Genomic DNA, 12284 nt, shown 5'->3' on the forward strand with positions numbered 1-12284 from the left:
GAATCAGCACAATTCCTTGCCCCGGGCCACGTCCTCTTTCGTTTGACACCAGTTCGCCCTTTCATCGCAGCGGAGCATACTCCCAAGAGATGAGTTGGGAACGGTTCCGGCGAGGGCGTGAGCGTGAAGCATTAATCAGGCCGTGGAATTCCGTCAACGCCAGCAAGTGTGGGCGTGTTCGCGTGTCGTAGGATCCATGGCTATATTGGGAGACATGGCGTTGTTATGAGGATGTATGAGGATGGATCCTGACGGTACAGATTAGAGAGTGATGGCTGCGTCTTCGGCCCGACTGTTAATCCGCTTTGACGCGCCTCGACGCGCCCACTTCGCGTCTCCCCAACTGGCGCGGAGGGTCTATGGTCAAACACAGCGTCTGCACACACAACGCAACACGAAATCAATACACAATGGCAGACGTCGAGGCGCAGATCAACCAGTTCTTCGCTGCTCCTGACCAGGCTCTGCCTCAAGATGTGTTGTCTGAGCTGCTGCACATTGTGCAGCTGATGTCGCTGTCGCCGGAAGACTTGTTCTACAAATGGGACAGCTACGTCCTCACCATGGGCGTTGAGTCCACGAAATTGGACTACAAGACGGTGCAGGATTTTAAGAAGACGCTACAAGAAGCGCTCGAACGAGAGACACGAAAGCGACCCGAGACGCACAACGCACCAAAGCGAGTAGGAGCAACACCACGAACAACAGGAGGACAAGATGTATTCGGTATGCTGGATGGCATGGTCTCCAACACACCTGCATCTCGAATATCTGCAGCGAAGCGAAAGAGCAATTTTGATACACCCACTTCGAAGGCTGTCAAGAACAACCTAAACAGTTCTCCTGCAGACAGCAAGTCGCCTGTCATGAAGAGCTTGCCTACAGTCGCATTCGAGGACAGAAAGAATTCGGGCGAAGTAGTGGAGGCAATCAATACACACCTACCGGCTGCTGCGCTCTCAGAAGTCCCTCCTGCAGAGTCGCGACTCAAGCTGAAGGCGGCGGTGGACTTACCCAAGTACTCCTACAAGCCTATGGCCATGAAATTGTCCGAGGTCTCCGAAATCCTCGACGATCGTATCGACATGTTTGTGGAGCAAGTACAGAAAGAGCATAAATTGGAAGACAGCGAGTTTGGAAACCCTGCAGCACAATCGACTTCAGAGGTGGTAGCAGTCGGAAGAATCGCATGTGATCAGCCAACTGGCAAGTTAAATGCCTCAAGCATAGTGCTTGAAACCAGTCGCCGAATGGGAGCTGGTATGAGGGTACCTCTCAAGATGGATGGCGTGACATTCGACTTCTTCCCAGGCAAGATTGTAGCACTTCGAGGCACGAACGTTAGCGGTCAGCATTTCCTGGTGCGAGAAGTGCTTCCAATGCCTCTTCTGCCAGTCGCAGCGTCTCGACCCGAAGACATCGACGTGCACAATGACCGACTTACATCAGCCGATGGTGAAACAAGGCCTCTTCATATGCTTGTTGCAAGCGGACCGTACACAACAGATACCGATCTTTCATTTGCGCCGTTATACGCACTCCTCGAGAGAGCAGCTACTGAGCGAGCAGATGCTCTCATCTTAACAGGCCCTTTCCTTGACCTGGAACATCCAGTGGTAGCGTCTGGTGACTTTGAACCACATCTACCCGCCGATGCGAAGATCGAGCCGGACCAAGCAACTATCACTGATGTCTTCCGGACACTCATCAGTGGTCCCATCCAACGCCTCACTCAAACAGTACCGACAATCACAATCATCATGGTGCCTTCAACGCGCGATGCCATCAGCAAACACGTCTCTTGGCCACAAGATCGTGTCCCGAAACCTCAATTGGGGCTTCCCAGACAAGTCCAGTTCGTCGCGAATCCAATGGCCCTCTTCCTCAACGAACTCATCGTCGGTATGTCCTCGCAAGATGTTCTGTCTGAACTGCACCGCAGTGGCGCAGCACAATCCGCTACGGGCGACAAGCCTCTGAACAATGACCTTCTGGCGCGGCTGAGCGAACATGTCATTGAGCAGAGTCACTATTTTCCTATCTTTCCGCCACAGTCAAGGGAAGATCTGCCGAAACCTACGGCGATTGAGGGCGAGATCCCCGAGCCTGGAGGCGAGGAAAGACTTGCGTTAGGCGCGAACTTAGATCTGTCGTTCTACAAACTGGGAGAATTCTGGCAGGCGAGACCAGATGTTTTGATTCTGCCCAGCACGCTGATGCCTTTTGCAAGGGTATGTATTACCTCCCCCTTTCCTTGCATGCTTGCGTTTAAGCGTGCTCTCCTCTTCGGTCTTTGGCTAACGCATGATCTCTTATATAGTTCGTACAAGGCGTCCTCTGCATCAACCCAGGCACGCTCAGCAAGAAGCGAGGAGCAGGAACTTTTGCTTCATTGGATGTTTCGCCCAGAAAGTTGTCAGATGAAGAAAGGGAGTCGGGAGATTATGTTGGACATCAATTGCATGAACGGGCGAGGATTGAGATCAAGAGGATATGAGAGGTTGTACTTGTGCTTCCACAGCGGGACTTGTACTTTCATGAGGATGATGTATAGCGATTTGAACATTTCCGGCTTCGAACCCTGCAAAGATGCTCATGAAGTCTTTCATCCACACAATTCTGCTCCGAATTCCTTGATTTTTAATTTTGCCGCTGCCGCCACCTGTGTGCACACACACTGAAAATGCGAAACTAGATTTGACAAAGTCTTGCATTAGCAGCTGTGGATGAGCAAGCTGACATTGTCTGTTTGGTACCATTACCGAGTGTGTGAACGCCGTTCAAACCTATTGCCATTTTCCTTTTGTCATTATGCAGCTGAGAAAACCGCCCGCGTGGCTTCTCTGCCTCTCTACCACAGAACTCAACTAAGACAACTTCGGATCCTGCATGATCTTCTTGAACTCCTCGACTAAGATTCCACATCATCAGCGAACCTCACTTCACAATGCGTAGTACATCTGTAAGGAAAGGAAAAGACTTACAATCAATCGTCTTATCACCATCCGTATCTGCAGCACTCATAATCTCGTTAATTTCCTTATCAGTCAAGTCTTCGCCCAAAGCTTTCAGCACTTCGCGCATTTCCGAAGCGGAAATTGTGCCGGAGTTGTCTTTGTCGAAGACGCGGAAGGCGTTGAGGAGTTCGTCTTCGGTGTCTTGAGCACTGCCGACGTGGGACATGAGGACGAGGAATTCTGTGGGAGTTTTGTTAGTTTTGTAAGGAAGAAGTAGATGGGGACTTTGAGAGAGTATCGGGTGAAGTGAAGTGTCTTGAATAGGTTTGGTGTTGTTTCGTACCATTGATGTCAATCGATCCGCTGTTATCGGAGTCGACTTCGTGGAGCATGTCTTGGAGTTCGCCGTCGGTGGGTTTGAGGCCTAGGGAACGCATTACGTCGCCGAGTTCGGCGGCGGAGATTTCGCCTGAGAGGAAGGAAAGGGATGCTTAGTTTTTTGCTTCGAGCTATATGCTTGATTGAGATCGCTCACCATCACCGTTCTTGTCCTGTGTGGCCAAGCATTGGACTGTTAGTCTTGGATCCTTATCTTCCTACCTTTTGAAGGGTCTAGGTGGGGTATCTACTTACGAAGACTGAGAAGGCTTCACGGTAGTGCTGCTTTTCTTCTTCGCTGAGCTTGTCCATGATATGGGTCTTGATATGATGATGTGTATACTCGGGTCGTGGGGGCTTGGCGATCTGGCCAGGATATGGGATGGAAATACGAGATGGATGTCGTCGGTGTCGGTGTCTGCGTTTCAGCTGCCTGAGGGGCACATGCCAAGCCTGAGCTTGAGGTTATGTTGGAACCCCGATCGAGCTTAGCTCCGCTTAGTCAGATCTTCACATGTCCGACTTCGATGATGGAAATGAGATGGCATTGAAAGCAAGCAGGGGTGTCGCCTGTCTTGAGAGAGGAAGACCTCGATCTAGGTTGCACCTCTAACTCATCTGGACGAGCCGCTCCTTGGCAAAGACCTACTGTATGCAAATTCTCCGTTGTTCCTGCCTGCTTGCCCTACATTCGTGGTGAGCCTCTCTTTAGGTTTAGAGTCTATCGAATCATCAGCAACGACACTCCTGGTCCGCTGGCATCCACCGCCCGGGGACGGCGACAAATGTCACTCCGTCGCCGGGCATAGCAAACAAAGTGCTGAAGCTGGTGTCTTATGACCAGAGAAGCATGCCTAACGCATCGCTCGACGTCCGCATCAGTAAAAGGAGCTCGAGCCAAAATTGCTCGCCGCGGATATAAGTAGTACGGCAATACCGGCATGAACTATATCTTCGGCATCGCCGCGTCATATGGAAGAATCTACCAACGGCTTGGTAACTGAGAAACTTTCGGCCGACTATTTTGTGCTTGAGGTCTTTGGCAGCGGACTGCAAGAACACCATGTTTCCTATCCATCTAGCCCAAAGCCTCGTGCTCAGGTAGCCACCTGTCTCAAAGCCCGCTGAAAGTTACTTCGAAAGGGAAGCGATGAGGAAGGCGGCCGGGACGAATCACAGCGACCAGTCCATTGACACTGAGTCGAAGGGGCCGAAGTGCTCGCAGTGCACCAAAGCAGGACTGAACTGCATGTGCATGCAGCACAACTGGAAATTCCGCATATACACAGGACCAAATGTTCAGAACGTGAGCGATGGTGAGATCGCACGATCATTCCCAGACACAAGCCTCTTATTTGCTGATTACAGACTTGGAGCTCGACAGAAGCAAGGGCTACCGGGTGGCTGCAATGGCTTACTCTGGGTCTAGTAGCCGTCTACAGCGACAACCGATGGCGCTCACCGTTTGCAATGAAGCATACTGCGCTCAGCTTCGGCCAGTTAGATCCGGAGGGTCCGAGCACACAAGCAGTTGCTATCGACGGCCCAAGTCCTAGAGACCGGCTTTATAAGTGCCTACAGACTATCTCCAATGAGAAACCCGCCTTCCGAGTCAGTGTCTTGGACTGCCAGGCTACCGTTGACGTACTGAGACGGGAGGCGACATCATGGGCTCTGACCCGACAAACGGGCATGTTCTCAGCGTCTGCAGACATAGGACAAGAGGTTTTGATAAAATACAATTGGCGCGAGATTGATGGTATATGGAAGTGCGTTGGCTTTGCGGGTACGAGAGGTCCTGGCGCCTGGGCATCACCTGAATTCTCTCCCATAGACACTTCGCGGTTTCTGAATGCCGATACGGATGGTTCCATTCTTCGGAAAAATGAACACAACTTTAACACTGGAACGGATGTCGCGTCAGGGTGAGCCACTGGCAAGCACTGAAGAGCTGTCACGGAGCAGACTTTTTGTGAACATTTGACTAACATGTAATCTATAGTGCCGCCGATATGAATCGAACTGACAAGGAGGTCAAGCGGCATCGGTTCGTGTGGGAGCGAGACCGCGACAATCATGACCCTCCACTCGACTCTCTCTGTACGTTCCGCATACTCATGTCTGAGCAGAGGCGACGCACGGAGTCCTCGTCCGCGAACAAATATCTATCTCCGAGATCATTTGTTGAGTGGCTGTCAGCTGTTTCTACCTACCCACACGCTGATGAAGATGTGGGAATAGACCTTTCGGTCGGCCCATAGAGGGACCATTTCCCGTTTCTGGAACAGCCAGATTCAAAGATAGTCGGCGCAGCTATCATGAAGGCTCCATCAACGGATGTCAGAGTAGCCACACTCTTGCAAGCAAATGAGCATTATTGCATTCGCTTGCCAAGCGTCCTATGAGCCACAGCTTTTAGCCCTGCTAACGAATTTGTGCACATCATGTAAAGAAAGTGGCAAGTTCATCCAATAACTGCAACCTTGCTTGTTGAGAGCATCAGTGTATAAGTGCTCACAAACTTGTGCCGAAGCAAGGCTCGACCGTGGTCGTAAGTATACTTTCACCGCATCGGCAGCGTAGATCCACTTTCGTCATGAATACAGTACAATACTTTCGGCCGGGACAGTGCTGTGCCGTGTTCCCAGCACACTGGAAGTGTGGCCGGGAGCCTCGAGAGACATTATCGCTGCACCATCACCTCACGAGCGTTTGAAGCTTGTTAGGCTTGCCCTACTCTTATTTTTCTTGGCAGGAAAGTTGCCTATTTTGGCAAATGCCATGTGAAGTGACTTTCCACTGATAATGAAGTTCGAGCGCTCAGAGTGCTTACGAACCCTCTTCACGACAGCGGATGTACCATGAACCGTCATGTTGGTCAGGGACTGAACATTGTCAATATTAGAAATTGGCTGGGGCAAAACAAGGCACTGCACTCCAACACCTTGTGAGCAACTTCGAGAGCATGCTGTTCTTGTGAATTTCTTACCACAGGTGACAGCACCCATGAGCAAGCGTGGTCGGGTCGAGGCAATGGGAACAATATATAAACCCACCACTTTGTCTTCTATGCTCAGTCGGCCTCCCATCAATTACCATCTGACTTGCCCTGTACCACCAGCATCAGGGCAATTCCCAACAACAATCAACATGAGAGCACCATCAACAAAGCTATTTCTCGTGCTTCTGAGAATGCTCTCCACTCTCTGTCAAGACGCGCCCATCAGCCAGCCGACGACCTGTGGGGTGGAATACGGGTACAGCTCTATTCAATACTCCAAAGTGGAACAAGAACTTCGGGTTGACATAATCTTTTAGCTTTTTCACTGACGTGGACACTCAAACAGAGCTTGTGAGTGACCATGGAGCTCTCAATCATAGCGGCAAACGATCCGTCTTGCTTCTGGACTAATGACAATCACAGTGGATCTGCTTCGATCCCGCAACTGGCGACAGCTGCAATTTCTACAACTGCACTACTTGCGCAGTTGTGGATGATTACAGCGCTGATTGTGGCTGTGGTGAGGCATGTGATTCGGGCACATACTCGTGCACATCATCAATGAATCCTGCGAACAGTTTCGATTGGAACAGAGGATGTTGATGCACAGTGGTGCAAAGGGCAATTGTACCTTTATGTAGATTCTCGAATCTCCGTAGATCTTAGTTTCTTGATCAACATTGCAGTCACTACAGTTCGTGCGCGGCGACACGGGGGTATCTCGAGTGGTGGTAGATATGTTTGTGGCGGCATCATGGAAGATCTGATATCAATCGACGCTATCGCAGATCTAATTTGCTACTGCTATAATGAATCAATTCTAATTATGCCATATCATCGTAGCTCGTAAAAATTGCGTCCGGAGGCGCCGATAGATGGCGATTCCAATCTATTCTGCGATTTGGCTCGCTTTGATGCCATCCCCGAAACCAGTCCATCATTGCATCATAGCTGTAGCATTTGTGTTCTCGGCCGAAAAGAGGGTAATTCTCTTCTTGACTTAGCCATACAGTCGGAATCACTCCAGTATCGGCCGAACACATGATACGCTCGCGTATATTGTCAAGACAATGTCCTATGTGAATAAATTAGCATAAATATACAATGGGTAACGACGGGTAACACGTACGGACGTGGCTGACTCTATCCCATTCTGGAGTCAAAGTGTCGTTTTCGAATTGGCGATAATAGTCTTTGTTGAAGTATATGGCTTTTCGTATTACGTTCTGGTCGACCTTTAGCATATAACCACTGAACAATGTCATTTCCAAACTTACCAAGCAGTGCATATCATGCATGCCCTGAACGAAGACTCCGAAACCTCCTGGAATTCCCTCTCCAAGGAAATCATCTGGTGCATACGCATGGATCCTTGGATCGAACCCATAGACTTCTCGACCAAGCTTCTCTGGTAGCACGAAAATCTGGTCGTTGACTCCTAGTTCATCCCAGGCCTCATCGACTTCTGGACTTGGTGGAGCAGTCCAACGACTTGTTACATTCGGTCGGTGGTTGCTGAAGTCCATCCGAGACAATGTACGGTCAAGATGAGAGTAGGCTTTTTCAGCTAAAAGCAAATAAAGGTAAGCAGTTGTTGACGGAAAGATGTGCGTGTTTCGTTCACTCACTGCCTTCTAAATCTTGAGAGTATTTGTTTTTGGCATGTCGATCCGTGAACGAGTATGTTGTGAGCACTGATATAAGATTTGAAGCGAGTAGCACAATCAGCAGGAGGATGTTCGTGCGTGTGGAAACACGCGAACGATGGCCAATGGCTTTGCCTTCGAACAAAAGTGTGTCTTTCTCATTATCCCACAATTCCTCTTCAGAACTTCTTAACGAGTCTGCCATTGTTACAGTGACTGTGTTGTACTCGCTCGAAACTGGAGTCGAGACTTCTATGCCGCAATAACATCGGCATATCGACTCCCTGCGTGCGATGCCGAACAATCCCCATTCTGTTGTCTCACTCCGTGCGGCATTTGATAAGGCTGTTCGGTTGATATGCGAACTTGCGAAGTCAATGGAACAAGTGAAGCGATACGCGGGGTGGTGCCACAATTACTCCGCACGGTACCAGATAGCAGGTTCCTGGGTCACTGAGACTAGCACGTAGAAGCAGAATTCTAGTCTTCTAACTAAGCTCATTAGTACTAGAAGCGGCAAACGCCCACACAAGCCTAAACAACGCTTAAACAACGCCTGAATGGCACCTTGGCATAGCTTGTTGTGCACAAGATAGTGCCTAGGCTCGTGTATCTATCAATCACAATTGAGAGTCGCAGTCTTTGGCGACCGTTTGACTCTGCGAAATTTCCGCAGTAATTGAAAAGTCGTCATCGAACCCGTCTCATCCCTGCATCATCCGCGAAATCACACAGCGCTCAATAATGGACCAAGGGAATCACATGAAAGGATCGTTGAGCAGATGCTTATCTCGATCACTCAACACAGAATTGCCCCATCGGGACTAGCATTGTATGTCTTGCCTCGGGGCCGGATCACTCCATCGTGCTCTAGGCCCGTACTATTGCATGCCATTGGGAATAAAATCGCGCCATCAATCAATAGGCGCAGTACGTTCATCGCTCCTCGTGACAGTCCAAACGAAAGAGTGGTTGAAACTAGCAGTCAGCAGCATACCATGCTCGTGTTCGTAAACTAAACACCGAATGTCACCACGTTCAGGTCGATTACTATTCACTCGCTTGTGATTCCATCTTGTGCTCTGGTTGTGGTGAGTCGGAATCTCGCAATGGCTCTTAATGAGCTACATGAATGAATCTCGTGTAGGATTCCGTGTCCCCTCATGACCACTCATGTGGTCCACCATCTCGTTCCAGGTTGTCAATTTGCAAGTCCAGTAAGCAGACAATGACTAGCATGACTGGGCAGTTTTGGGCCAGCAGGGGGGCGTCATAACGCATGCTGGAGCTATGAGTGACTTCTTCTCGCTATCGCTCGATTAAAACACTAGAGTCTACCGTGTCTGACTTGCGATTCCGTGCTCGATCAAGCAAACCGGCATTGTCACGTCAGCCGTATCGATTGAGACATATACCTGCCGCGAATATAAAAGGCTCTGACAGTCCGCAGCCACAGCATATCTCTCATTGTCACAGACAGTTTATTGTACCAATCGCACCATGCACTTCTCCGGTATTGTAGCTCTTTCAGGGCTCTTGAGTGTAGCCACTGCTCTTCCAATCGAAGGTAAGATTGAGGTCGCATGACATTCAACGCACAAGCAAAACTGATTCGCTTTCCAGAGGCACCCGTCGCTGCCAAGCGTGAGGCAGAGCCTTACTTCTTGGGCCGGACCTGGACGCCACCTGAGGCTGCAGAGAACACCAAGCGTGACCCATACTTCCTCGGAAGAACTTGGACACCACCTGAAGCTGCAGAGAACACCAAGCGTGATCCATACTTCCTCGGCAGGACTTGGACGCCACCTGAGGCTGCAGAGAACACTAAGCGTGATCCATACTTCCTCGGAAGAACGTGGACACCACCTGAGGCTGCTGAGAATACCAAGCGCGAGGCAGAGCCTTATTTCCTCGGACGAACATGGACACCTCCAGATGCTGCAGAGAACACCAAGCGTGAAGCGCAGCCATATTTCCTCGGCAGGACCTGGACGCCGCCGGAGGCCGCTGAGAACACGAAGCGCGAGGCTGAACCGTACTTCCTTGGACGTACATGGACCCCACCTGAGGCTGCAGAAAACACCAAGCGAGAAGCAGAGCCTTATTTCTTGGGCAGGACATGGACTCCTCCGGAGGCTGCGGAGAATACCAAGCGTGAAGAGTGATGATCGATATGCTGATGAGGGATGAGCTGAACTATGACAAGGGACCACATGGTCAGCAGATTTGCGTACCTAGCCTCCTGACCTATTTGGTAGCATTAGTATACAGAAACCATCATGAGATACACAAGGTGAATTGTACCAATGGTAAATCGCTGAAAGCACACCCAGCTATTGTAGCCGCTCACAAACATCGCACCATAATATTGCCAGCCCTAGTCACGAGAGTAAGCTACAACTGGAAGAAATACTCAGTCACATTCTTGACACCCAATTGCGACAGAACTGTCAAAGCATCCTCCGACGACTCGGATTTCTTTACTAATCTGGATGCTAAATTAATCCCCAATAAGATAGTCCCTTGCCACTTGACCGGTGTGTCTTGCGGAACAGTCCTGTTGAGTCAAAATTAGTGCTGCTGGTGAAGATACAGAAGACAGGAGTGCTACTTACACAGCTGCTGCCTGAGAGTTCGCCTTCCCAGTCCCTTCAAATCTGATAGCGATCTCATCACAGCTAGCAAAAGTGTGTAGAACGCTTGCTTGGTAATTCGTGTAGGGTGTTTTGGCGTCTGATTCGTTTGTGCCTTTGAGCGAGTGTATTAGCCGGTCTCTGCTGTCGAAGAGTGGCTGATCGGGTCCGACGAGGTGACAATCATGTTTGCCTGGAGTGCTGCAGACGTAGGAGTCCGCGGAGTACCATTGGAAGTCGGGTGTCACGAGGGTGAGGACGAAGTCTTCGCCGTTGGAGATTTTGCCTGTACTTGGGTCCGTGGTGAAGAGTGTGACGAATTTGGAGGCGATGGATTGTGTTTCTTCGTTTGTGAGACAGGTGGGGTCTATTGATGAGGAGGTAGGGTGGGTGGTTGCGCTTGCGACGAGCAGTGACAAGCTCAGGAGGGCTGCTGTAATGATAGCCATGTGTAGAGCGTGGGTTAGTGCAGTGCAGTTCAGTGGGTGAAGGTCGGATTTTAGGGCTGCGGCGAAGCGGCAATATATGAACAGAACTGGCTGCGCTCTTTGTGCTCATTCATGATCTTTTGAGCTTAACCATGCAGAGTCTATGGATTGAATGCCAAACACTCGTGTGAAATGGCAAGACTCTGCTCTGGGACTTGCCTGCCGCGTAGCTTTGACCCTACGTTGGATGAATGTGCAAGTCATTCCGGTGAGCCGGGCTGAACGATTGCGAGGGGCTTACATCTCATGTGAAGATGCTTACAAGGCCAATAGTCGCAAGGACTGGCATTGTGGGATGCGTCACGATGAATGGCCAGACGAATGACCACTCTGCACAATATGTTGGTGTCGCGAAACCGGAGACTGGCATCGATCGAGGATGACCTGGCCACGCTGCGGCCGTGACGTAGAAACATCTCCAGAGCATAGCCTTTCGGCAGTCAGCTCGGTATTGTGACATGCAAACTCACGCTCGAGATGTGTTGCTTGTGCACAACAATAGCCAAGGAGGCACAAACCTTATACCGGCCATCTAGGTGCTTTTTCCTGAAAGGGAACGGGATTGAAGTCCGCACGGAGCCAGGAAAACCTACGATGAGTTCCTTGACTTTCATAAACTCTGCTGTGAAGAAACAGCTTGGACCATGTTTACCTCAGCTTTTCACGATCGGCGGTTTTCACCCGCCCGGTAATGCCGTCGCGTGTGATGGGCTCCATAGGCGGGACTTCTTGTCCTTCCGATCGTTGGAAAGCGATTCCGCCTCCTCTTTGCGGGCGTGTCTTGATGTGCTTGGGTATTACATTGAGTCGGTATTGCGACATGGTCACCGGGAGTCCAGATCTTGTTCTAGCAGCGACATGAGATGGCACTGAGGCTCCAGCAATGGTGCTAAGGCTCGCGTATATGTATTGCGAGAAGTTGATGTGATATGGTGGGTATAAGGAAACAGGTGATGTTCGAAGACTTTCGTCAAGGCAAGACGTGCCGAGGTTCAAAACACAAAGACGACCCACGTTCACATGCCGGAGCTTCTTCTAATCGGCTGCTAAACAGCATGGGCAGCCAGACATTTTCTTCTCAAAGATACCTCTCTCTTGTTCAAAGTAATCGTCCTATAGTGGAGGCAGTATAGCCTCACCTTTCTCCCACCTGCAGATCCCTGCCGGAGCTTTCTCGAGCT

At 50.3% G+C, this 12284-nt stretch overlaps 5 protein-coding genes across 6 annotated transcripts; 2 read left to right on the forward strand and 3 right to left on the reverse strand.

Annotated features, from left to right (window-relative positions):
- Positions 1 to 410: 410 nt before the first annotated feature.
- CKM354_000997100 (DNA-directed DNA polymerase alpha subunit POL12) lies at positions 411 to 2497 on the forward strand (the record flags this gene model as incomplete). Its single annotated transcript, XM_044805414.1, has 2 exons — positions 411 to 2231; positions 2321 to 2497. The coding sequence occupies 2 exons, from the start codon at positions 411 to 413 to the stop codon at positions 2495 to 2497; spliced, it is 1998 nt and encodes a 665-aa protein (XP_044661349.1).
- Positions 2498 to 2867: 370 nt separating this feature from the next.
- On the reverse strand, positions 2868 to 3647 carry CKM354_000997200 (uncharacterized protein; the record flags this gene model as incomplete). Its single annotated transcript, XM_044805415.1, has 5 exons — positions 2868 to 2911; positions 2985 to 3197; positions 3301 to 3426; positions 3493 to 3508; positions 3591 to 3647. 5 exons carry the CDS (start codon positions 3645 to 3647, stop codon positions 2868 to 2870), a joined length of 456 nt encoding a protein of 151 aa, XP_044661350.1.
- Positions 3648 to 7160: 3513 nt separating this feature from the next.
- Positions 7161 to 8187, reverse strand: CKM354_000997300 (uncharacterized protein; the record flags this gene model as incomplete). Of its 2 annotated transcripts, none has more annotated exons than XM_044805416.1 (4): positions 7161 to 7411; positions 7466 to 7562; positions 7614 to 7903; positions 7965 to 8187. In XM_044805416.1, the coding sequence occupies 4 exons, from the start codon at positions 8185 to 8187 to the stop codon at positions 7161 to 7163; spliced, it is 861 nt and encodes a 286-aa protein (XP_044661351.1). The 2 variants fall into 2 exon arrangements, with proteins under 2 accessions (XP_044661351.1, XP_044661352.1); XM_044805417.1 differs by having other exon boundaries at positions 7466 to 7571.
- A 1295-nt stretch (positions 8188 to 9482) lies between these two features.
- Positions 9483 to 10147, forward strand: CKM354_000997400 (uncharacterized protein; the record flags this gene model as incomplete). Its single annotated transcript, XM_044805418.1, has 2 exons — positions 9483 to 9549; positions 9606 to 10147. 2 exons carry the CDS (start codon positions 9483 to 9485, stop codon positions 10145 to 10147), a joined length of 609 nt encoding a protein of 202 aa, XP_044661353.1.
- A 229-nt stretch (positions 10148 to 10376) lies between these two features.
- CKM354_000997500 (uncharacterized protein) lies at positions 10377 to 11064 on the reverse strand (the record flags this gene model as incomplete). The annotated part of the gene is made up of 2 exons (XM_044805419.1): positions 10377 to 10539; positions 10598 to 11064. The coding sequence occupies 2 exons, from the start codon at positions 11062 to 11064 to the stop codon at positions 10377 to 10379; spliced, it is 630 nt and encodes a 209-aa protein (XP_044661354.1).
- Between the last annotated feature and the right edge of the window lie 1220 nt (positions 11065 to 12284).

Source organism: Cercospora kikuchii (genome assembly GCF_019650295.1).
Source record: "Cercospora kikuchii DNA, contig_00006, whole genome shotgun sequence".
In the NCBI taxonomy this organism is placed as follows: Eukaryota; Fungi; Ascomycota; class Dothideomycetes; order Mycosphaerellales; family Mycosphaerellaceae; genus Cercospora; species Cercospora kikuchii.